The sequence below is a fragment of the Emericellopsis cladophorae genome, assembly GCF_022114955.1.
Source record: "Emericellopsis cladophorae strain MUM 19.33 chromosome Unknown NODE_38_length_223118_cov_118_926449, whole genome shotgun sequence".
Classification (NCBI taxonomy): domain Eukaryota; kingdom Fungi; phylum Ascomycota; class Sordariomycetes; order Hypocreales; family Bionectriaceae; genus Emericellopsis; species Emericellopsis cladophorae.
This window is the reverse complement of record NW_026250963.1, coordinates 153,551-178,291: the sequence shown is the minus strand read 5'-3', so window position 1 is coordinate 178,291 and position 24,741 is coordinate 153,551. Positions and strand designations below refer to the sequence as shown.

Here is a 24,741-nt window from a genome sequence, read left to right as displayed (position 1 = left end):
CTTTCCATGCGCGCAGGCGCGACTACGTACTACGTAGGGGTCTGGGGAAAAAAACAGGGCAGATGACCAAGGGCACCTACTTCCCTTCTGACGTGCTGGCTTGTGGATGTAATTTACGTATCACTATCGAAGCAGGTGACCGAGATTAGAGGGCGCCATGGGCCTCACGGAGAAAATGCACCGTACCTGCCAATGGATCGGAGGATCGAAGAGACTTTGACGTCAGGCGCAGTCTCGTAGCTCTCTGTCTTTCCTGTTGAGTTCGCGCGTCTCCTGGAAATAGAAGCGTTGTCACTTCTGGACGACCTAACAAACAACATATATATCTCAGCTCGCGACTGTCCTCGACTCTTAGTTCTTTCTCTTCTCTCATCCACACACAAGAACTCCTTCAAACTATCCAAACCTCAAACAACATACTCTACCATCCGCAAACATGGGTGCCGTCGTTAGCTGCGTACGCTTAGTTACTGGAGCATCTCACGTGGGAGAGGAAACTAACAACCACTAGATCAAGAGCGTCTTCCAGACCATTGGCAATGCCATCATGGCTGTGATTTCTGGTATCGGTGGCATCATCAAAGCCATTATTAATGCCATTGGTCAGTCCTCTCCCATTCTCTTTGCGCTCTGGGCTATTCACTAACAGTATGCAGTGTCATTCTTCGGTATCATCGTCAACTGCCTCACCTGCCGCGGAGGCGGTGGCCGCAAATCAACGACAAGGAGTAGAGTCTAACGAGACCCATCTGCCGCGCGACAAGGAAACACAGTTAAATCAACGATTCCTTTGGTGGATGGGTGATCGAATCACAAGACGGGGAGGATGAGAGACCAGAAGAGTGGTAATGACCTCGGTGGGAGGGTTGCGCACACCTTTACGCTTTGAGATACCCCATTGCTCAGTGCGATGCATAGAATACTTTATTTGTTCGTTTCCCTATGTTCATAGCTGCCGAATCTATATGAATTGATGGCCACAAATACCTAATCATTTACTTCCTCCATGACATTGCGATTGAAAAATCCATGAATCTTTCTGCCTGCTGTCTGACCTACAAAAGGTTCGAGTTCTTTCTCGGACATATTGGCAACCTCCCGGATGTTCTCCGTCTCTAAGACAATGTTTTTTATATTCTGAGGTGTCACCCCAGGCACTATGCCCAGCATCTCCTGCGGCTCTTGGTTGAACGCCTGGTCCTCGGCGTTTTGGTCCTTTTCCAACCCTGCGCGAACTGCCGTGATGGGATCCGGCTCTGGCTCCTGGGCTTTGAGGGACTCGAAGATTTCGGCTGTCTGATAAGGCGAAGACGACCAGATAATGCGCAACTTGGGAAATGCGAGCGTCAGAAGCACAATCTTCGACTGCAAGTCATTCGACACATTGCCGGGGTTGACGCTGCTGATACTACCAGACAGATCGGCAAACGGTTCCAGAGTAAAAGACTTGTTCTGGTCAAACTCGATAAGGAGCATGGGGCTCTTGTAGTGCTGAAACATTGTCTCGGCCTGGTTATATAGTCGGCCATCCTTGAAGGAGGAAATGAGATCGTTGACCGACTTTCGTTCCACGCAGATGTTGGGCGACAAGATGTAGTCGCCTACTGTCAGCATACAGGGGACAATGACTATGGAACGCCCGTGGAGAAGGGAGGGTAGCGAGGACCGGAACTCGCGCACGTCTACGACCACACGGGGCGGCTCGGCCGTAGCTGCGAGTCGTCCACCTCCCGCGATCCTGGTGTTGACCGTCCGGAGAAAGGCTTCCTGGGGATCTTCAGCCCCGTGGCTGTCGACAGTCATGACGACGGACATGGTAGCACGCTCCTTGATGACCTTGGTGAAGGCGTCCTTCTCGCGACGGACGGTGGACAGGTATCTTTGCTCCTCGATAGAACCACCATAGTACATAAAGTACACTCGCACGTTGCGATCGTTGTGCGACGAGCGGTAGACCTCCACACGTCGAATGAAAGCAGCGTCGGGCTCGTACATGATGATGTAGCGAGGCTTGATCTCTTCAAGAACGTGCTCATCTTGGTCGCCGTCATAGGCGTGAACGGCAACCAGATCCTGCATATCAAACAGTTGATAGAAGTCGTCCATGTTGTCCAATGGGTCGGCGACAATATCAGGCTTCTGCTGTGCTTCCTCCTCGGTGATTTGGACCTCCGCCATCAAGTCTGCTACTTCGCCCGGTTTCTCGAAATACTGCTGGATGCTGCCATTGTCCGCTCGTCCCATCATAGCTCCAGCATTGCCACCACCTCGCACGCGCCGTCTCTTGTTCGGAGGTTTGCCGCCACGGCTGGGGCGGGGGTCGGCCGCACTGCGCAGGGCTTGCTGATTCTCGGCAAAGAGCGTCTGACTGACTTGCGCAAACTGACTCTTCCATCTGAGGTAGTTTCGGAGCTTCCGCCTCATGATGAACGTCGCTGAGGGTTTATCCTCGTCTCCCATGTCTTCGGCCTCTTCCGAGTTCGAATTCCCCTTCTTCGGCTTGACATGCATGTGCTGCAGATAGTCGCGCAGCTGCCTACACGTGTCGTGGCTTGAGCACATGATCAAGATGGTGCCGTTGGAATCATCTCGCGGCACAGGATCGAAAGAGAGGTCGCGGTCTATTTCTTCAAGAACGTCGGCAAGTTGTGCCCACTTTGGGAGCTCCTCCAGGACGGGTTCCAGAGCATCAATGTTGGACTCCTCGCTGATTTTCTTAGTGGGCCTTGCCGCGTAGACTCGTCGACGAGCAGTGTCGAAGATTGTCTGCGCAGCATCGAGGAACAACCACGGCGACTGGTTTTGTCGTGTTGATCCGGGCGGAGGCGAATGCGCTGCATGGATGGTATCGAGGTGCTGTAAGAAGGACACCGCGTCGTAGGTGAGGATGCTATTGAGGAGACCTCGAAGGACGGTCAAGTCGTTGACAATCTGCCGCGTCTTCCAGCTTACGCGATGCCAATTGGGTTCGAGTTGCCGTCGAACCATGGTATCAAAGTTCTTGAGCAAGGCGCTGTCCAGATTCCAGTCTTCCATCTCGAGTCCCGTGTTGCCTTTCTTCAGCTCGTGGATGCTGACCTCTACGCACTCCATGATTGCCGTCTGCATTTCCTTCATGTGGTCCGTCATGGGCACCTCCAGCTCGATGACCTCGGCCTTCTTCCTGCCCTCCAACGATCTCGCAACAGTGACCTGGAATCGGGGCCAAAGGGATGCTTTCTTGAGGAAGAGGTTCCGCAGCATCGCAGATAACGGGGAGAACCCAATGGTGAAGGGGTCTGGATTGTCAGAAAAAGCCTTCAAAAAGCCGGCCTTGTTCTTCTGTCGATAGACTCGTAAGATGAACGCCTCTAGGGATGTCGCAATGACCCGGTCCGCATGAAGTACCACGAGACCTGTGATACTCTCGGGAGCCAGGAGCCCCGTCAACAAATCAACGACCAGTATTCTCGAGGTGATGCTGAATATGCCGCCGCCAGCATACATCTTCTCCCTCGCGCCTACGCTTTGGAAGTCCGTGTTTACCACGGTCAATCCTCGAGCTTTGGCCGCAGCACTGATGGCTGCATGCTCAGCCAGCGCCTCACCAATCCATCCATTTTCGCGTTCCTCTGCGCCAACCACGACGATCAAGTTGTTTCCGGCGGCATCATATGAGTGGAGCAGGTTGGTGATGATGCGCATCAGCCCCAGGCCGCGTGCAAGGATGACCACTTCATCTTCGGCGCGGAGTTCCTGGAACAGATCTTGCTGATATTCCAGCGGAAGTGATAGCTTCACTGGCTGGGGGGCATCGCTCGTCGACATCCGGGGCGCGCAGAGACTTGCGTCCGGTCCATGTGTAGTGTCAACGAAGGGTTGAAGAGGCGTTGAACTTGAGTCTACTAGGTAGTCTCAGGTAGTTCACGGTTGCTCGAGGCACACCGGCGGTGGGACGGTATAGGGTAGCCAATTGGTGGTCCGCATGGACTTACGATGCACTAATCGACTCAGTGAAAAAGATCGTAGGATCTAGATGACATTGCGTTCTAGAATAATCACACGGAATATCTGTGCCCAGGCATTATATCACCAGCAATTACTCGAAGCATGTTTGGGTTCCGAAAGTCCGAGCACCCTTTCAGTAGCGGGTCGAGCAAGTGTATACATTTCAATAATATCTGTCTCTTTGCCATAGGGCTGCCCGAGTAACATACATAGATGGACCGTATATTCCACATCATTACCAGCATGGTATTCTAGACTAGCATCTGACAAAACGTCAACGTCTTTGCAATAGCGTCGCAGATGAGGGGTTTAGTCCTGTTTGCCCCTCGATCATGCGGTTGCCTCATCTGGGTGGGACGTCATATCATCGGCTTAGAACATCAGGTTTCCTGATGGCTCATGGGAGTGCGGTTCTTAGCGCAGCTTTTAAATACTTTATCCCCCGTCATCCAAGGCAACCCTTCACTTACATCCAACAAAATAGTAATCTTATATGCAACCTACATTAAGCACGATGCCTTCCAACCAGGACCAGAAGAACGAGGTACGTAGCCGACACCTTCTCCCCGATGTACTTGTATCATGCTAAGGCCGTATCAAGGGCGAGAAGGAGTTCAGCATCCAGCCCATCAAGGAGCAGGGTCAGGACCCCAAGTTCGCTCCATTCAACGCCCATCCCGGCCCAGCCAAGCCCCAGAACATGCCCGCGCAGGAGGGCTCGAAGGAGGACCGTCAGGCCAAGAAGGAAGCCTTGAACAAATAAAGTGGTTGTCATGGGCTTTACGTTTTAATTGTAAACATCAGGACAGCGTGCTCGAGTTAATGCGACATTCTCAAACCTCAAGACTGTGCGTGACCGAGATTTCACTGTCTTTCTGATCCAAGGCTCCCATCCAAAGGAACAAACCTGTAAATTGAATCGTCCCGAGAAGTCAATAAGTCTACCTTGTATGGCAATAGTTGCTCTTCCAGGTCGCAAGACGAAGGTGCGTCATCATGTGCGGTGTAGACGCGTGGCGCTGCCTCCACCCTCTTGTGGCTGGTGTTGCCTGCCTGAACGGTCGAGGTAAGTTGGGCCGAATGCACGTCTTGAATAACGGCCTGCATATGGCATGCTGTAGAACCACAGAGACAAATCTTGTCAACGTCAGCTTTATTTCCCCTCGTCGAACAGACGGCCGAAGCTACCTGCGCGCTGGTCGTCGTCACTCGCTATCAATTCCTCGCCGGCCGTCACGGCCATTGCGCGAACGTCCCTAATACAACTTACCCAGTATTACCTTGCCTACCCTTATAGCGGCTTATTGCTGCCCCAAGAGGGCCGACCCGAGTGACGTTCGGCTGCCTCGTGAGCGCCAAGAACGCAGACCACCGCCAGAAGAACGGGAGGGTAATTACTCAATCCCAACCACACACCATCTCGGCTCCGACACAACACCTTCCCCCGGGACCCTTTGACTAGGCACCCCTCCGCGCGACGACAATGCCTTCCATCCTCAGCGACGACGACAAAGACACAGTCAAGCGCTTCGTGCCCAAGCAGACCAACAAGATCCAAGCCGTCGCCGTCGCCAGGCTGTACATTGCGTACCCTGATCGCTCGAAATGGACATACACCGGCCTGCAAGGTGCCGTTGTTCTGGCAAATGACCTCGTGGGCAACACATACTGGCTCAAGATGGTCGACATTTCACCGTCAAGCCGCGGTGTCATTTGGGATCAGGAGATATTCGACACCTGGAGCTACAACCAGGACCGCACATTCTTCCATACCTTTGAGCTTGAGGAGTGCCTAGCCGCACTGAGCTTTGTCGACGAGAAAGAGGCCAAGCAATTCAAGAAGAAGATGGACGATCGAGAAAAGAATGCCAGCAAGGCTACCCGCTCGACGCCCTTCGGCGGCGGCTCCCAGCCCAAGGAGAAGCACAGCCTATTGGGAGGACTGTTTGGGTCACGTCACTCGTCTGCGCCTACACCTCCCGAGTCGCCGCGCCAGACGCTCCCACCGCCGCCTCCGAATCCGGCCTCGATATCGTCCATGACTCTCAACGGCGGTCGACCAGCTTCCGAATTCCCCCTCCTGGACGCCTTCGACCCCCTCTGGAGGGAGCACTTTGGACAGGATCTCAAGGACAAAGGCCTGACAGACGATTTCATCAAGGACAACCAGGAGTTCATTGTGGACTTTTTGCGAGAACAGCAGCAGAACAACGCCAGCGAGGACCAGCCAGCCTCGCCGCGTCCTCCACCCCCAGCACCCCCAGCACCTCCAGCGGCTACGACGAATGGCACCGATGCAAGAGGCTCGCGAGCACCTCCTCCGCCTCCTCCTCCTGGTGGTGCAAAAGCTCCCCCACCACCCGCACCCCGACGATCCAACAAGGTGGAATCGCCCGTGAACGAACCCCCGGAGTCTCCCCCGGGACCACCTCGACCAAAGTTCAATGCGCCGCCCCCTCTAGCAGACGCTGGCAAGTTCGCGCGTAAGGAGGTTCCCAAGTCAGCGCCGGCGCCGCCTCCCAGGTCAAATGCTGGTCCAGCACCGCCACCACCTCCTCGCCAGGCGGCGAAAGCGCCTGCGTTGGAAACGGATCACAAGTTTGGCGTACCACCGCCATTTCAAGGGGCGCGCAACCCAGCGCCACCCCCTACACCAAGTCGGGGACCTGTGCCACCGCCGCCTCCTCCACGGTCTGGAGGGGATGCCCCAGCGGCGGCGCCTGGCCCTCCTCCACCTCTTCCGCCAAAGGTACCTGCTGGAGGACCTCCACCACTACCGCCATCGAGCTCTCGGCCCGTGCCTCCTCCCCCAGCGGCTGGCAACCCATCCCGCGTACCACCACCTCCTTCATCGAACAACCTACCTCCACCGCCGCCTCCTCTGCCCCCTACGCGCGACAGCGGAGGACCACCGCCACCTCCTCTGCCCCCAACCTCAGCAGGCGGCCCTCCTCCACCTCCTCCTCCTCCACCCACGGGTGCAGGAGGAGCACCGCCGCCACCACCGCCTCCCCCTCCGAACCGCGACGCAGGAGACTCATCTGGCGTGCCACCTCCTCCATCTCTGCCCCAAGCCGGTGGAGGGCGAGCGGCCATGCTGGGCGACATCCAGAAGGCCGGCGGCATCGGCGCATTGAAGAAGGTCGACAGGACACAGATCCGCGACCGAAGCGCTGCGCAGGTGGCGGGGGGTGATTCTGGTGGCGCTGGTCCCCCTCCGCCTGGCGCACCTCCAGGCGCTGGAGGCGGCGGTATGGCTGATGCGCTCGCGGCTGCTCTGCAGAAGCGCAAGGAGAAGGTCAGCAAGAGTGGTAAGTTACTTTTCACGCAATACCTTGAAAGCACAACTGACTTGTCTTAGATGACGAGGACAATGACGACGACTGGTGATTCCCACGATGGAGAAACAGTATAATTACAGTTGACGTAGAAGACTGCCGACCACCTGGCGGATTTTTTGACATGGTCACGCGAGTGTCTGGCCGCAAGGTGTCTGGCGTTGTGAGTTACATGATCGGGCAACTGCAAGTAAAGAAGAGAAAAAAAGATAACATGAGTCGCAAACATATTTTCATTCCTATGCTAGTCTGGGAAGACGTAGAATGACCTTGGCGAGCCGTGGCGTCCCTCCCACCACGGCTACCGGCATCGTCCTTGCTCTGCATGACTGTCGTGGGTCCCCTGGTACTATCACCAGAGGGTTTGAGAGAGAAGACAGTACTAGTGAGGTGTTGACATTGGACGGACAAATTTTCCTTCTTTTTCTTTAAATGTCGTCAATGTCAACCTCCTTCTTACCACCACCGGGCGCCGCGCCGTCCGACTCTTCGTCTGAGTCGGCGTCGCCGAACTCAAAGTAGGCCTCGCCATCCTCGCCCTGGTTGAAGGTATCCGTCTCGTTGATCTTGGCGTTCTCGGGCAGCTCGCCGTACGACTTGAGGGTACGGGCCTCGTCGGCCGTGTACTTGAGGATCACGTCGCCCTTGCCGTCCTGGAAGTCACGGAGGGAGAGGAGGATGATGTCACCCTGGTTGATCCAGACCTTTTTGCGCATCTTGCCACGGATCTGCAACATCGTTAGCGACAAAGAAAATGGGGGAGAGGGGGGCAGTCATCGTACGTTGGCGAGTCGCTTTGACCCGTCGAAGCAGAGTGCCTCGAGGCGACCGTTGCCGAGCATCTTTACCACCTGGGCGTACTCCTGGCCGTCCTCCTTAAAGGTCAGCTCACGACGCTGATCGTCGTTCTCCTTGGTACCCCTTCTGCGGTTCTTGCCACCCTATAGTGCGAGTATCATTAGCCTGTGCTCCGCCCGGGGGGGGGGACTGTCGTCGTCAGGGGATGGATGAGTTCGATTGTTGTCGCGCGCGCACCGCATGGTGGGGGCGGGGTTCGGCGGCGCCGTCATCATTCGAGCTCTTTTCTTGTGCAAAATCGTACCTTTCCCTTGTTCTTCGGCATGTTGGCGGTAAAGACTACTTCTTGTCTTGTCGAAAAAAAGAAGTTGGTTTGTCTGGGTTGGAGGGTTCTGCGCGCAGAGGCAGTGGCGAGTTGGGTGAGGGTTGGTTTCGTTTGATGGAGGGTAAATTGGAGTGCAGTGGAGGCTGGAGTGGGATTTTATTGTATTCAGGCAGGCTTTTGAGCTGCGGCCAGGTTCGTCACTGCTTTGGGTGGCACATGCGTTTGCAATGCTATGAGTCAAGGGCTGTTCTGGCGTTTCCTCCCAGACTCCCATGGGCGAACTATTTTTTTCTCTCTTGGAAGTTAAGTTTCTACTGATATGCTCAGAGGCATCCTCGTGAATGAATTTTATGTTGCTGAGAAGTAGATGCTTATCCCAAAAGCGCACACGGCGCAAATTCTGTGTGCTGGGCAAAAGATGAATGAACACCCTCGTTGTTCAACTTGGCACATACTTATCTCCCATAACCTGTAGTGATCTCGTTTGATACCCCAGACTTATGCTTTTACTTTCAAGCCGGTCAGAAGCGCATTCACCAACATTGTGCGCTGATCTACAATGTTGAGGCTTGATCGGATTTCTGAGTTGTGGGCGCCAAGAAAATACGTCTACTATGCTGACATAATCATGCTTCCGGCATTGCAAGGATCTATCAACGCTAGCGTTCCCGAAATCCGCGAGCTCAGAATGCCATCTTCGTAGCTACTCCACGCTCAACTCTGCCGCCATCGCACTTCAGGTGGACGGGCAACGATGCTCGTAGGCCTTGCTCCAGAACCTATAATATGGCGGTAGCGCGAGGGATGATCCGTCCAAGTCTCTGCGCAGCACCTATCGTCGCCGTCAGCCACGCACCAGCTTCCGCTCCTCTGGTAGCACGGTTCGCCTCGAACTCCCCCGGGCCAAAACGCTTGCGACCCAGCGATGCAGACAATTTCTACAATGACAGAACGGGCGACCTGATGACGACCCCCGAGAACAAGGCGTGGTTCCAAAAGCACCCGTCGATCCATCACGACAATGGCATTGCATCCCCGTTGCGCATGAACAATGAGGAGAAGGGCGTGATGATTGATTATCGCGTAACGCTGCGGTTCACCCCGAAGCACCTGATCCATCCGTACCACCTTGGATTTCTGGACCCAAGAGGCCACCCCCAGGCGTTGGCGCAGCGACTACGATACGCCGAGAAGACGTCGAAGGAGCCGCTGTGGATGGTCTGCACTGGCTACGGCCAAGTCATCCCGGTCGTCAAGAGCATGGCAAAGAGGCGCGTCCATGCTGCGATCTGCGCGGCCTTGGAGAGGAGGGGATACGATGCCCATGGCAAGAAGGCAGATGGGAAGCATATCAGGGGAACGTTGTGGCTGACCCTCAAGGAGCCCTTGAGGACAGTCGATCGACGAAACCTGGATGAATTCGGAGAAAGGGCCGTGGACATGCTGTTGCGAGGGCTGGACCACGGCTCTCAGCAACGTCCGGTGCCAACGCAACAGAGAAAACCAGCACCGAAACAGCGAAAGATGCAAAATCGGAAGACGCAGGATCCGTTTGAAATGAAGTTTGGGCATGCAAGGCGGGACCAATGAGCATGTTGTGTAGCATCATTGTATTATATTAATGTATCACTCGGCATACAGATAGAGCGTATAGCATAGCGGCGCAGGCATATATATACTATCAAAGACTTGAAAGAATTTGAAGGTACATGATCGAGGGCTAATCATAATGCGTCAAGTATTGCAAATGAGCGCATCTTTGTCTCCCATACCTTGGCCTTGATCGCCGTCGCGGCTGCACGTGACTTTCCCAGAAGTCGCAGCTGTCGCAACACGCTGTGGCCAGGCTCAATAGCGTACCTTGGGCCAGGGGAGGGAGCTTCCAACACCTTGAATAGCCCGCCCCCTTGCAGCTTCATGACGGCGCATTGAACCACTTTGTCTCTCTCCCACGGCATCGATATCGAATTGGCAGCTTCCCAACCGACTTCCTTCCACCATCACGTTCACTTGAGATCTGATTGCCCGACATTGGCATCATGCTGGTCTCCCTGACCGTCGGCAAGGTCGACGCAGGCGTCACTGTACTGCTGACGCCTGACAAACGCCTGGTACGTTTCATTTGAATGTGACGTTGGATAGATGACTGACCATGGGTAGATTGAGTTCCCGTCCATCCTGCTGCCGCCTGACATCTCGTCTGGCTCCATTGTCGACATCACCGTTGGCCAGAACACTGCCAAAGAGTCCGCCGCGCAAGCCTCCTTCCGCGCCCTCCAAGACCAGATCTATGCCGCCTTTGGCGCGGCCGAGCCGTCCATCCCTGTACTACGCTGCCGCAATGCCACACAGACCTCTGTCGTCCTAGAGTGGGACCCCATACAGCTGGCGACAGCCGACCTCATCTCGCTCAGCCTGCATCGCAACGGGCAAAAGGCGGGCAACATCCCGAGGCCCATGGAGATGCACAGCACCAAGATCAGCGGACTCGCCGTCGACACGGAGTACGTCTTTCACCTGGTGCTGAGAACAACGGCCGGCACGTCCTCGAGCGAAAAGGTGCATGTGCGGACGCACAAGATGACAGACCTAAGCGGCATCACCATTACCACTGGCGTCATGCCTGCCTCCACAAAGGAGAAGCTGCAGGGCGCTGTGGAGCGCATGGGCGCCAAGATTGTGGACGGGGTGCGCATTGATACCACGCATTTCGTCACCACGGAGGGCAGGGGGCAGGCGTGGGAGAAGGCTGTCGAGACGAATATACCAGTCGTCAGGCCCGAATGGGTGGACGCCTGCGAGAAGAATGGGAGAATCCTGGGTGTCACGAAATTCTACCTGGATGCGATGAGGCCTGGACCTCCGAGCGAAGACACGCTGCCGGCGGCGACACCACCTCCTCCCGCGCCGGAAACTGTGGAGGAGAAGCGCGAGCCTGAGGCCGAGCCACCGACACCGACAGAGCAGTTACCAAGTCAGAATGTGGAGGCGAAGCCTCTCCCCGCAACCAAGGACGACGATGACTCGGACGAAGATGGAGACGCAGACGCTACGGAGGAAGCACAGCCAGAGCAGAAGACAAAGGCCGCCGAGCCGGAGCCAAAGTCGCGGACAGAGCCAGAACAGGAGCAGCAGAAGGTACGGTTAGAAGACAAAGAAGAAAACCAGGTCGCGATGCGGCCGAAAGCGATGGAAAAGGACGAGGGGGCTTGCGCGAACGGCGAGGAGGGAGGGAATGGCGTAGTGGACACGGAGAAGAAGGACAGCGGCGGTGACGACGCAGCAAAGCCTGCCACGACGCCAGATGGTGCCTCATTCCAGGAGATTTCACTGTAGATAACGGCCTGAATGTACTAGGCACACGGGGTTCAGGCGTTTCTCGGGGTGTGTGTGGAATGAATGGGTAGACATGTACATTGTAATCGGCAGAACCAAAGACCTGGCCCAAGCTAGCTAGCGCTTTTACGTATTGACCTCAGGGAGGTACCTCTTCGTTCTTGTAATCCCAGCATTTCCCCCTCTGGCTCAGCTCCAGACCCTTGATGACGTCCACCATCTTGGCGGCCGCGTCGTCGGGCGTGAAGAGCTTGTCTTGGGGCACGCTGTCCCAGAAGCCCTTGCTGAGATCCGTCTTGACGGTGCCCGGGTGGTAGCCGACGGCGAGGGCCTTGTCCCCGCTGCGGGCCTGGAGGAAGTTGTCCAAGCTCTTGGAGATGCTGCTGACAGCGGTCTTGGAGGCGCGGTACGAGTACCACCCGCCGGCCCTGTTGTCCGAGATGGAGCCCACGCGGGCGGACATGCTCAGCCACGTGCCCCTCTGGGGGAGGCGGACCTCGTCGTCGGCGGGGGACGCGCTGATCTCCGTCATGGTCTTGGGAAGGAACTCGGAGAAGTGCTTGATGAGGAGGAGGGGGCCCAGGGTGTTGATGCGGAACTGGTCGAGGGCCTTGTCGTAGTCAATCTGCTTGGGGTTCTTCTCCGGGTGCAGGATGCCCGGGATGGCACATGCCAGGCCCAGATGGTGCGTTTTGGCCGGAAAGAGTTCCCTCGCGCGCGCGGCGGCGGCCTCGACGGACGACTCGTCCGTGACGTCCAGGTTGACGATGCTCAGCCGGGGCGCGAGGTCCGAGGCGGAGGGGAGATCGGCCAGCAGCGAGGACTTTGTGGACGATGGGTCGCGACGGCTGGTTGCGAGGATGGGCAGCGAGGTTGTGAGCAGGAGACGGCGCGTGAGGGCGTGGCCGATGCCCCTGCTCGAGGGGCAGAGGAAGATCCAAGGCGAGCTCATGCTGGCCAGTGTGGGCTGATTATCGCCACGATGTGTAGGCGAGACAAGCTGGCCGGTTGAGTATGTAGGTTAGTATTGAGCAATTGGGAGGTGACTGGATGGGTTGTTCAACGCAGACACCGCTGGGGAGATGTCATGGTAAGGGTCTCAGCTCCATGGCTACACACAGATGAGGTCAACGACTCAATACATCATTCAGTCGTCGTCCTTGTTCGAGGTGGAATGTCGATGATGCGTGCACGTTGCTAGTCAGGAACCTGCATCGGGAGCGGTGGAGACGCTAAACCTGAGGATCGTGTAAGCCTAAAGCTTGGCCTCGGGCACACACGGTAAGGCAACCAACTACAGTAAGAGATAACAGAATCACAGAAATGCAGAGATCTTTGACATGTAGTGTCAAGCCAGAGAGGGGATGGTAGGTTCACCGTGATGGGCAGTTCTGAGCCCTGAGGCGAGCCTCACCTCACCCTCAAAATCTCTAGATCATCTGCATGATCACTCACCACTCACCACTCACCACTCACAGCTTATCGGGATCCTATCAACGCATAATCTTGAACAAACGGCGCAAGACTCCCGATTCCAAGAGCACGACCGCCATTTTGCCTTCTGCACCGACATCCCCAACGAGCCAGGAGACGCACTTGACAAAGTCAATCCGCAGAGGAATGTCCGAGATGGTGGTGAGACTTCAATACAGGATGGTATAAGTAAGAGATGGTAGCCGATACCGATGTCGAGCTTTGGGCTCTCCTTGTCGCCGAGGACAAACATTGTCTACAAAATTTCAAACGCTCGCTCGGCAGACAAAACGAAACATGTCCAGTTGAACAAGAAAAAGTCCTCACCGTGAATCCTCAAAACATTGCCGCCCTCATCTGCCTTGCCCTCGCGGCGCCCGCCAGCTCCCGCATGAGGGGCTCAACGGTGTCCAGCCCATCCGTGGTACCCTCGACACTGTCCTCACTATCCGCCCTGACCATGCCGCTATCCCTGGGCGGCCTGTGGGAGCTCTGGGCCCGACGAAGTGCGACAGAAGCTGGCCTGGCTCTTGGCATCTCCTCCTCCGACACATATCCTCGATTGGGGTCGCGGGCGTTCAGGCCCTTGAGCACGGGCACGAGCGCCCTCAACCAGACATCTCCATTGCGCTCCAACAGTCTGACACGGCGCTCCATATCATTAAAGCGGTGCTCCCGGTACGCCTCGTACAGCCGAAGGATTTCCTTGTCCAGGGCTTGTGTCGACGTATCCGCCGCATCGGCATCAATGAGCTCCTGCGCACGGGCATGCACCGCGGCTCGCGATTCGCTCGATAGACGACGGGCTTGTCGTGTTTCCTTCCATTCGCGACGGCGATGAAGTGACGTCCGATCCAGGGCGACGGGCTTTGTGACCGGTGAGCGGGGAGGTGTCAGCTGACTATCTCGAGCCGCGTTCAACTGTTCGTCACGGTAGGCATCGGTCGATGGTGATGCGATGAGGGTCGACTCCGCCTCCTGTTCTGGATCTTCAGGCTCTATGCCTATGCCACGAATAGGGCTAAAGCTGAGCTGGCCCGGCGAGCATCCCTCGTCACCCTTCTTCTTGGAGCTGACCAAGGCCTCCATGTCACGCTTCTTCCTGTCGCGGACCTTGTCTCGTCGGCTTTGAGTCCTGTTGATTTCTGACATGCCCGATTGACGAGATCCAAGTGGATTCTCCATCTTCTGCGTGGCCCTGGACTCATCGTTTTCATCGCCTCCCCCGTTCACTTCTCCATCATTGATAACCACTGGCGTTGGCTCAACCTTGACCACTTTGGCACTGCTTGCCTCATTTCTGGCGTTGGACTGATCAGATCTCCGTGTCGTACTTGCATGTCCCGCCCGAGAAAGCAACCCGTCGATCGAGATGGGTTGGTGTAGTGTCTGGCTCGCCCTGGAAGACGCCCTGGTGGGAAACGACGAATCGCTGCTCTGTGTCGTCGCTGGGCGCCTTGGCTCGTCCTGCCCACGACTGGGTGGCGCACTCAAACCTCCCCTGATAGCTGACCTGTTGCCTCTTGATGAGGGTGTCCGAGGTAACGGTCTTGATGGGCCGTACATCCATGCTGACGACTCGCCGGCGCTCTCATTGACCGTCTTCAGAACTGTCACCACACCCTTGTCATTCGTTATAGTCCTCGGAACCCTTGTGCCTTCGTGATACACTGGGTACTGCGATCGTGGCCTCTCGCCCATGGGGAAGGCATCAAATGGAATGGTGATGGCAATGTGCCTATGACCGCCGATAGTCTTCCCCGACACGGCCGTGTCTGGCAGTCTGATCGGAGGAGGCCTTGGCCCGGAGCGGCTCTTCTTCACCCACTTCAGCCATCTGCGCTTCTGGTCGTCATCGTCATCGGGTATGGACATGAAGTTGTCTGCTGGCGGCGCGTGGTTGTTTAAGAAATCCACCAGCTCGCCGAGACCAGTCTGCGTCGACTTTGTGCGTTGTAGGTGTGGCGCGAAGACGGGATCGTACAAACGCCTGTTGAAGTCATCTGCCGATGTGTCAAGTATGTTGGAGGTTGAGCGAGCGCGAGCGATGTGACCCCGATTCCTAGAGGTCCTGTCCAGCGACGTGTGCCTCCGAGGGCGAGTCGAGACGAAGTTGCCGTCAGCCATGATCAACCAGGGGCGAACCTCAATTTCGCTTGCATCAGTGACACCGACGACCTCGAGGTCCAGCACAGGCGACGCGAAGACGGACGAGACGTGTCTCTGGCTGGTTAGAGCTTGGGTCTCAAGGTCTCACTCGAGGCGAACGCAACTGGAAAGACTGTGATGAGGAGTGTGAGGGAGGGAAGGTGGAACAGAACACCAGAACACAGACGGGGCCTGGCCATGGACGGCAGAAGAAAGGAAGATCGTCACCTGGGACTAAGACTGAGAAGAGAGGGTCCTCCAAAGTCTCCTGCCAACCAAGTTGATGTGATGTGGTTCCATGGTCTCATTCCACAGACAGGGATCGTTCCGCGTCGGTTCATCCGTTCGTCCACGATCCCTGGTGCACCCCGGACGGCATTGCGATTCGCTCGAGTCCTCCGACTCTGCCCCCAGCTGTCTCTCGCTCAAGCCTCCCGATGGCTCGAGGCGTCGGGCGCGCTCAGACGTCACTCTGTAGTTCTGGAGTGAGCGCGGCGTCGTTCTGCATCGATAGCGTGACCAAGGCGCCGGGAGCTACGAGAGGGACGAGGCGAGCCCAAGTCCCGGCATTCGAGGACAGACGAACCCTTGGCATGCAGGGATCCTTTTTGGGCGCTGGAGCAGGTCAGGGATTCCTGATCACCAGTGCGTTGCGTTTCGTTTCGTGGCTCAGCCCAAGCCCCCAAGGGCCCAACTTGAATGGCTGGGGCGGGATCGGCGCGGCCCAGAGCAGACGGCGCCATTAATCAAATCAAATTGGTCGAGGCCTGCCCAGACCGCCGCGCGCAGGGGCATCAATCAACAAGTGTGAGAGCAAAAGGGCACGCTCGAGCTTGCAAAAACGACTAGAACAGATCAGGTTGACTGCTGATAAAGTGATGACTGGCCTCGAGCAATTCAGATCATGTTTCTTGTGTGGGGTGACAATCAAGCGCCACTGACCGAAACGTGACCCGTCAAATTGGGTGATTTAACACCCCTGTCGGCTGCACCTTCCTTCCCCTGCGTCGGCTGTGCGCCTGCCCAGTTGAGTTACATCACCAGTGTTGATCCTCGGGACTTTGACGAGGACAGACAAGAAGACGACGACGATGAACGTCACTACGCAAGGTCGAGCAAATGCCATCCCGCACGCTTGAATGAACCTCACGCCATGCAGCAAATGGCCTCATGTACGTAGTAGATCTAGTGGGGGTAGCAACCGAAAGCGCGCCTGTATCCAGTGGGTGAGTGGCCCAGACGACCACCAGTCTGGCCCTTGACTCCTTGATGCGAAATTGTTTCCTTGAAACCACCATGCAAATGCCAATCATGTAGCAGCACTATACACCTGACGCCCTGAAATGCTAAAATGATCATCATCAACTGTTCACCTCTTCCGTGGGACAAACAGGTTCGGTTTGGTCTTTGGTCTTGGTCGGGGCGGACCTGTGCTCAGATCCGATGATACCCCATTGCTCGGTTTTGCGCTCTAGTCACGCCGTGTAAGTATACCAATGCTCACACACTCCCGTACAACTCAAGGATACTTACAAACTGCCCGTTCTGCGGCGGCGTGGAGCTCGTCCTCGGCGCCATCGTCGACGACGAGGATGGCATCTCCTCCCGGTCTTGGGGCATTAGGCCGAGGGTGATCTTGGCCGACGGGTCTTCCGGTGCAGAGGACTGACGTGGGTATGGCTTGCTCGCTGATGGCTTCGGGGCAAACTTGGCCCTCATGCCGCCTGGTCGAGGCCCATCGCTGGCTTTCTGTTGCTGTGTTAGAGAACGCGATGGACTTTTGTCTGTTATAGCTGCTGCTGCTGCTGCTGCTGGAGCTGCTTCTTGAAGGTGGGAAAGATGCACATACTCTTTTCGCGTTGGACTCTCCAGAGTCAGAGGCGTCCAACGGTCGCTTCTTGCCTTCTCCTGGCGCAGATGGAGGTGGCTTGGAAGTGTGGATGATGGGCAGCCCGCCAGAACGAGGAGCATGGTCCGGCGCTGGCGCTGCTGCTGGCGCTGGACGCATCGCAATATCGCCGTCGCCGTCCTTTCGTGGCGTCGAAGCTCGGCTCGGCGGCGGATAGGCTGGCGCATTAGGGTTCAGCTCTAGCGTCTTCCGGAACTTGCTCAGCACATCTCCGTCCGTGTAGCGATCGCGGGCACGGGAGTCTTCGATGAGCTTCTTCCAGAACTCACCCTGGACCAGGGCCCGCGAGTCTCCCAAGATCCAGAGCGATGACTTGGCGCGGGTCAGACCGACGTTCATACGACGAATGTCCGTCATGAAGCCGATGCCACCCGTCGACGAGGCTCGCACGCAGGAGAAGATGATAATTTCGCACTCTCGACCCTGAAAAGCGTCCGTCGTGTTGAATTCAATGATGTCGGAAATGCCCTCGCCATATCGGTTACGGAAACGGTTGCGCAGTTCAAAGAGCTGCGCCTTGTACGGCGTGATGATGCCAATCTTCTGCTTCAGGTCGAGATCTCGGTAGTCGCTGCTGAACCGCTCGTACAGTTGCAGCGCAACTTCAATCTCGCGGTTGTTGACGAGGGACTGCCCCTTGTGGCCGCGCTCTTGAACACCCTGCACGTCAAAGAATCGATAAGGACTCAGGAGGGTCGTCCTGTGCCACGGCTGCTGCCGCAGGGGTGCCATGTCCTGGCCATCCTTGAGCTGCCCTTCGTAGAACTCCCGACTGGGGAATGCACTGATTTCAGGATGCATACGGTACTGCATGTCCAGCAAGTGTACGGACTGGGGGTGATTCTGTTGCATGCGGACGAACAGACTCTGGTCGTAGCCGAAGCGAGCAGCGGATTGGGAGAGCACGGTAGGCGGCAGTTGCTTCGGATCACCGACCAGGATGCATTTGCAGCAGCCATACTTGAGGGGGATGAGAGCGCTCAGCTCGACGCACTGCGCCGCCTCGTCGATGATGACCGTCTCAAACTCCACGTCCAGGTTTCGGAACATCTCGTGCCCACTGCCGCTGAGCGTGGCGCAGATCACATGCGCTCCGTTCAAAATCTCCTGCTGCACCTGGCGCCGGCGCATCTCCATTTCACGGGCGACCGAGTTGCCGCTGTCCTTGTTGGCGTCAATTTGGCGACCAATCTGCATTTGCTGCCCCTTGAGCTCGTCGAAGCGACGTGACAGCTTGTCGTAGTTGGCCTTGTCCCCGCCCCTGGCGGCATCGAGCATGGGGCGCAGCTCAGAGAGCTCCTCCTTGATCTTGCCGGCATCGGCGTGCAGCTTGTCGCGGTCTGCCACGGCCTTGTCCTTGGTGCCGTCGCCTTCCAGGCGATTCTTCACCAACTCGTCCAGCGTGACATCCCGGACAGCAGCATTGATGGCATCGCTGCGGCCCAGGCGCAGCACGTTGATCTTACTGTGCTTACCGCTAACCCCCTTGACGCCATTCTTCAGACGGAGGACCAACTCATCCACAGCTGCGTTGGACGGAGCACACACGAGAAGTTTCTTTGGCAGGGTGCCGTTGGCATGCTGGGCAGTCCCTGGCCCTGGGCGGGCAATGGCTGTTCCGGATGTTTGATTGCTGAGTTGCTCCGATAGCAACGCGCCGACCATGGCAACGATTGTCTTGGTCTTGCCAGTGCCAGGGGGGCCTTGGATCAGGGTGAACCCGTCGTTGTCTTGGGCGCCCATCACGGCCATAGCTTGACCGCGATTTAGTTCCCAATTGCTGGACCACTTTTGGATCTTCTCCTCGCCATAGCGGAGGACAGGAGACGGCTCGGCCTTCAATATCTCGTCCATCAGGTCATAGTACTGCAAACTCTCCAGAGCGGCGTATTCACGTTCGATTGTCGTCATATTCGTGATCTTGACACCGTGCACGCTGACGCCAGGGTTCAGTAACTGCGACAGCTGATTGTTGCGTGAGGCGACCCGGAACGTAGCCTCAATGAGGTCTTTCTTGTACTTGATTCTGTGGACGCGAGCCAGGCAGTGCTTCACGTGCGGGTCGGTCAGGGGATTCTCGGCTTCCGACACTAGCAGTATGTCGCCCTCGAACACGCCGCGCTCCTTGTTCTGTGACACAGGCATCGTGAACGTCACCTCAAGGAAACTATCCACACTAGCTCGGCTGGCCACCTTGATGCCGAAAGGTCGATTTGTTATCTCGTCCTTGGCTGTGACAAAGGAGCGCCAAGCTTCAGACGCAAGCAGAGGAAAGAAAGTCTGCTGGTATGATGCCGGATCAGTGTACGAAGTCGCTACCTTGCTACCCGAAGGCCCGCTTGGTGGGTCGTTGCCGTTATGAAAGATCTCCCACGCGAGAATGGTGTTGTGTAGCTTTTCCATCGGGGGCACCAGTCGTGCGCGCATTTCCTTGACGGATCGTTGCTGCTTGACCTTCTTCACAGGACGGCGGGCTCTGTCCCGGAGCGCCTGCCGTCGAGCCTTCTCTGCTTCGTCCACAGACTTCTTCGTGCCAGTGCTGAGCATGGCCAACTGGTCGTCACCGTCATCTGAATCGTCTTCGCCCTCCGATTCTTCCTCGGAGCTGTTGACCATGATTTCACTCTTGGAGTGATCCTTGCCAAGCACACCACCTGCCTCGCCTCGCAAGCGCTTCGCTTCGGCAATGGCCATTTGCTTTCGCTTCTCCTTCTCAGCCTTCTCTCGCTGTCGGCTTTCTTTCAGGGCGGTGATGGCCCGCTGGTCGGGTTTCTTGGCAACAGGCTTGAGCGATTTGGCCTTGGCCTCGGCAATTCTCCGCGCCTCGAGCTGCTTGAGGATAGGGCTGTCGATGGATTTGCTAAACTCCATAACATCGTCCCTGTTGGATCGCGAGGCGCTGGGAGCTGGACCAGACTTGGACCAGGCATCCAGTTTGCTCTGTTTCTTCTCCACGTGCACAATCGCCTCCGGCTTCACCTCCTCCTCGACATGTCCAAGAGCTTGCAGGAGCTCGGCACGCTGCTGGTCTGTCATGTTGGTAGGTCGTGCATAACGACCACGTTCCTTAGGAACACAGGCGTCTATGATGAACTGCCTCGACTTGCCAGGGATTTCGAGTTTGATCTCCCGCAAGCGGGACACAATCTTGCAGAGAACCCGAACGGTCACGTCCACGAGCCATTTGTCTTTGAGTCTGATCATATTCTCGAGGCCCTGGAAGTGCTCCCGCACGGGTTGCAGTACGCGCTCCGCCATGGCACCTTCGCTCTTGTTGTTTGCTTTCGATACAACCGAGATGAGCAGTCCGTCCTCTGCTACCAATGCTTCGGCCAGTTCCATGATTTCGCGACAGAACTCTTGCATGATGCTGTTGGCAATGTACAGCGACCAAAGCTCGATGTTGGAGCATGCTCGCTGAACAAAATGCCACTGTGCTTGCCACCACCGGAGCAGCAGCGCAATGGTCCGGGGCTCCAAAGTTTTGGTACGAAGCACGCCAGTCGTCATGTCGCAGAGCCCGCGCAGGACATCGCGGCTCATGTGTAGGATTGGTCGGATGGGATCCCACGGGAACTTCGTCTTGGCAGCATACGAAGGCCCTCTGAAGACGTGGTCGAGCGCGAACAGGGTCGCACCAAGGATCTTTTCTGGGTGGTCTTGGGCAACATGTTCCAAAGCCTGCCCGCGAGATATTTCTTGCGTCCACTCCTTCAGCAATTCAGCGGCTGCCTCTGCCACATCCGAGTCGCCGCGCATGGCGACACCCACAGTGACTTGGAAGGCTTTGTTGTTGTCAAATACAGCTGTAAGGTCCATCTCATCGAGATTGGATATTCTCGTAAAGATCCTTGACAGTATATCTGTGGTCGACTTCAAGGCGTCGTTGAATTTCTTCCTGGCATCGTCGAGAGCAGGGTCTTTCTTGCGAGGGCGAATTTGTTCAAGTCGGATGAGCGGTTCGAGGGCCACCAAGAAGTCCTTGGCTAGGTTGACCTTGTCGGTGGACGCCTCGTAAACGTCGATAACGTCCTTCCAGAACCCTGCCGAGTCTCGAGAAAATGCTGACTGAATCTGCCCGCCATCTTCAAACGTATGAAAGTCGACGGAAAAGAGCTTCATGTCGAGCTCCATGGCTGCCTTGACGACACTGTACGCAGACTGGCCCACCTTGAACGCATCCCAGCCAACGTGCTCTCCTAGAGGTTGCTGCAGATTGCTCAACAGCACAGCCTTGTGTTTCATTACGAGGTTGAGAGTGCAATTAGAATGGACATGTGTCGTCCCTGTACCGGAGATATCCTGGGTGACGAAAGCTTGCATAGTGAACGTGAGCGCATCAAGGCCAGCTTTCGTACAAGCGGCTTGACCTGGCTCACCGATTCCAGGGTCGGTCACCTTCTGGAAGAGAGTGTGAAGGAGGACCTCGCATGCATCATATCGTCTATCTTGGCCCATGGACTTAAGCCATGGGGCAATCCATTGCACAGGAAAGGGCACATCCCTGGGACACGCGTCAAAGTCCTCCAACGCCTGTCGGAGCAGCGAGCTGTATACAGGATTGGTGAAGATAATGTCAGTAACAACGTTGGGCCGCGTACTACCCACGTGATTCCAAAAGGCTGTCGGCGACTTTTGGAGGAACTTGGTCAAAACCCTAAGCGCCACAACCAGCACACCCTCGTGCTGAGTGAACGGAATCGTCTGGCGGAGGAGCAAGTCGTAGATGGGCGGGCAGTTAGCCTTGAGATCCATACTGCCCAGGCTGCCCAGGATCAGAGATTCGTTCAAGGCTTGGAGGACGCTCTCGAATCCCAACCAGAAGCGCTCGACTTCTAGATACGTTTCGGGACTCGGGTTAGTTTGCAACGCCTGCAGCTTGCGATGCACATCGTCCATGGCGTTGACTAGACCGCCACTGATGGCCCAATCAAATTGCTCTTCGGTCATCGTCTCTGCCTCAACGTTCTTCCAATTCTCAAATGCCCAATTGCGGCGATCTTCGTTCTTCTGATCGAACAAGAAGTAAGTCATGCCAGGCAGAGGATCCTTTGCCCCAAGCTTCAGGTAGCTTTTCTTGCCCTGCAGTCGAGCAAAGACATATTGAAAGGTCTCTCGCTGATCCGGGTCGGACAGGTAGGCGACGCAGCAGAGGGCTTCGTAGACTGCAATGAGGACTTCGGTGATGCGATCTCCGAACATGGTCTTCTTGAAGGCCACGCCCTCTGACTCGATCTTCTCGATGCAATTCTTAGCCCAGGTAAGGTTGTGGTTGATGCGGAGGACGTCGCGGCTGTCGAGCATGTCACGAATATGGGACTCTGTTTCCTCGCCCCAGCGTCTCCGAAGGTTAGCGTCGTGTCTCAAAACTGTAGGACTGCGTACTCGTAGAATTTCAGCAGATGGGCTTTCCGCTTCATATGCCAGTTTAGAGCACACTCGGAGCACAGCTGCATGCAGCCCTCCAAGCGAGTGGTGAAGCTCTCCAGCCATTTCCCAGCATCTTTCTTGTCGAAGCCAAAGATGAGGCAGTTCCAGTACGTAATTTCAATCCTTTCGAGCCCGTCTCGTATGCGTTTTTGTTTCTCTTCTGGTGTGATCTGCGACGTAGGATCGTTCGGAACACGGTAGTCTTCGAGATCGTCGTCGGAAACCTTGGGGCAAAGCAGGTGGTGGTTTTCGTCGAGCTCCTGTAGCTTCTCGAACCACTTCTCGAGCTCCTCGTTAATGCTCGTCATAGTGATGGGATAAGTCTTCCGGGAACATTGCGAGTGCTCGTGGCGTGCGGAGCGAGGGTAGATTCGGCGAAAGGGTGGTGGACAACGGTCGCTATTTGGGTTCAGGCGTCGCGAAAGGCGTGCTAAAGAGCAAGAGGTGTATGGATGAGTAAATGAAGAGTCGCAAGCTTTTATTGACGCGCCTATGCCCGGTGCTGGGTGGGAGCGCAGAAAGATGGCGACCGGCAGTTGAGGTTCTGAACGATGGTAGAAATTCGATCCGAGACGCGGCGCGCTTTGTTTAAAATGGAGTGGACCCAAAGGTGCAGGGTACTAAATGCCTGCCCGGGGGCCACGGTGCGCCGGTGCACGTACAGTGAGTGGGCAGTTATTGTAGGCTAATGACCCAAAACCTGCCACTAACTCCCCGGCTTTATTATTCAATGCTACTGTATTAGTTTGATTGCACAAACCTATTAGCATTGTAGTATAATCATTATTACCGTGTGTCTCATTAATAGGTAAGCTAGGACTGTATGTAAGTGTTGAAACATACTTCAGATCGATGAAGACTGAAGATGGTGGACGCGGGCGGTGGACAGGTTTCAGAGCCATTTTATACTGAATTTGGTCGTGGGCAAGGTAATGTGGAGTAAATGAAAGCTTCGAATCACATACGGCTCAGATTTGCTTACTTACCTACTAATGACCAGGTGGGTGGTTAGTTTCCCTCGAGCTGTGTGGCTCTGTCAAACACAGCGCAAAGTAAGCCGCAAACACACATGCATAAAACTGGCTGCGATCAAACAGCTGCGGCAAACGAGCCTCGAGACGAACAGAAATTACAATTTTCTATATGCATGATTTTTTCATTGCGACAAGGCCAGTTCTTGCTGCTGAGGCGTACCTAGGCATTTTACCGGCCGTTGACCCGGTTACACAATCAGAATACTGACCGACCCCTTTTCCACTTACACCTTCATGACCAAGTTACGCGAGCTGCTTTGGTTTGACTTCGGGGATAAGTCCGGCTTTCAGGTCAGGCGAAATTTGGCCCTCTGTGCGGGTGCGCTGTAATTTTAGCTGCCAGTTCCCTCGATATGTCTATCCTACCGAGAACAGCTTTCGAGACAGCATCCCCAATACATATCTCCTGTGTCACTCGACATCACGTTCACATTCACCTTCATCTCGAGTCTCGGATCTAAGCAAATAGCATGGCTGGAGCTCACAAGTCGCTCAGGGTAAAGCGTGTGCGAGTGCGCGTGACAAGCGAGTCACTTGTCATCTTCAGAGTATCCTCGCTTCCACCTCATCTTGCGTTTGAGCATGGCCATAGGTTCGGCTCACTCTCGTTTCTTTATTTTCCTCGCCCAACTCGGATTCACCGCTCCATCTTTTCCGAGCTTCTCCCTCTAGATCAATCTTTGCTTTAGCACCAACCCTGCTACTAGCACTACTTAAGTACAAGAGACAACTCTCCTCCGTATCCTTGAAGAATACAACCAACGTCACCGCCAGTCATCTCCGGTGCTTCTTGCTAGCCCTTTCTGACTTATGCTGTCTTCCGGTAAGCTACCTTTGTTCCCTTATGATAAAGTAATTTTTCATCAGATACCCATATTGGCTCCGATACTCTCTGCCGCCGTATCGGAGCCAGACTCCAGCAATCGTTCCTCAAGAGATGTACTCTGACATCTTCTGTAGGCT

General features: G+C 55.8%; 7 protein-coding genes across 7 annotated transcripts; 3 read left to right on the top strand and 4 right to left on the bottom strand.

Annotated features, from left to right (window-relative positions):
* Positions 1 to 987: 987 nt before the first annotated feature.
* J7T54_007527 (MUS38-like protein) lies at positions 988 to 3,807 on the bottom strand (the record flags this gene model as incomplete). The annotated part of the gene is made up of 1 exon (XM_051507996.1): positions 988 to 3,807. One exon carries the CDS (start codon positions 3,805 to 3,807, stop codon positions 988 to 990), a length of 2,820 nt encoding a protein of 939 aa, XP_051360907.1.
* Positions 3,808 to 5,470: 1,663 nt separating this feature from the next.
* Positions 5,471 to 7,377, top strand: J7T54_007526 (WASP-like pretein las17p; the record flags this gene model as incomplete). Its single annotated transcript, XM_051507995.1, has 2 exons — positions 5,471 to 7,298; positions 7,349 to 7,377. The coding sequence occupies 2 exons, from the start codon at positions 5,471 to 5,473 to the stop codon at positions 7,375 to 7,377; spliced, it is 1,857 nt and encodes a 618-aa protein (XP_051360906.1).
* Positions 7,378 to 7,753: 376 nt separating this feature from the next.
* On the bottom strand, positions 7,754 to 8,448 carry J7T54_007525 (uncharacterized protein; the record flags this gene model as incomplete). The annotated part of the gene is made up of 3 exons (XM_051507994.1): positions 7,754 to 8,053; positions 8,108 to 8,266; positions 8,428 to 8,448. 3 exons carry the CDS (start codon positions 8,446 to 8,448, stop codon positions 7,754 to 7,756), a joined length of 480 nt encoding a protein of 159 aa, XP_051360905.1.
* A 786-nt stretch (positions 8,449 to 9,234) lies between these two features.
* Positions 9,235 to 10,038, top strand: J7T54_007524 (uncharacterized protein; the record flags this gene model as incomplete). Its single annotated transcript, XM_051507993.1, has 1 exon — positions 9,235 to 10,038. One exon carries the CDS (start codon positions 9,235 to 9,237, stop codon positions 10,036 to 10,038), a length of 804 nt encoding a protein of 267 aa, XP_051360904.1.
* Positions 10,039 to 10,487: 449 nt separating this feature from the next.
* On the top strand, positions 10,488 to 11,784 carry J7T54_007523 (chitin biosynthesis protein; the record flags this gene model as incomplete). Its single annotated transcript, XM_051507991.1, has 2 exons — positions 10,488 to 10,559; positions 10,609 to 11,784. The coding sequence occupies 2 exons, from the start codon at positions 10,488 to 10,490 to the stop codon at positions 11,782 to 11,784; spliced, it is 1,248 nt and encodes a 415-aa protein (XP_051360903.1).
* Positions 11,785 to 11,923: 139 nt separating this feature from the next.
* J7T54_007522 (uncharacterized protein) lies at positions 11,924 to 12,736 on the bottom strand (the record flags this gene model as incomplete). Its single annotated transcript, XM_051507990.1, has 1 exon — positions 11,924 to 12,736. One exon carries the CDS (start codon positions 12,734 to 12,736, stop codon positions 11,924 to 11,926), a length of 813 nt encoding a protein of 270 aa, XP_051360902.1.
* An 857-nt stretch (positions 12,737 to 13,593) lies between these two features.
* On the bottom strand, positions 13,594 to 23,052 carry J7T54_007521 (Helicase-like protein; the record flags this gene model as incomplete). The annotated part of the gene is made up of 7 exons (XM_051507989.1): positions 13,594 to 14,557; positions 14,822 to 15,480; positions 16,442 to 16,506; positions 16,834 to 16,876; positions 16,939 to 17,154; positions 17,255 to 22,607; positions 22,700 to 23,052. 7 exons carry the CDS (start codon positions 23,050 to 23,052, stop codon positions 13,594 to 13,596), a joined length of 7,653 nt encoding a protein of 2,550 aa, XP_051360901.1.
* Between the last annotated feature and the right edge of the window lie 1,689 nt (positions 23,053 to 24,741).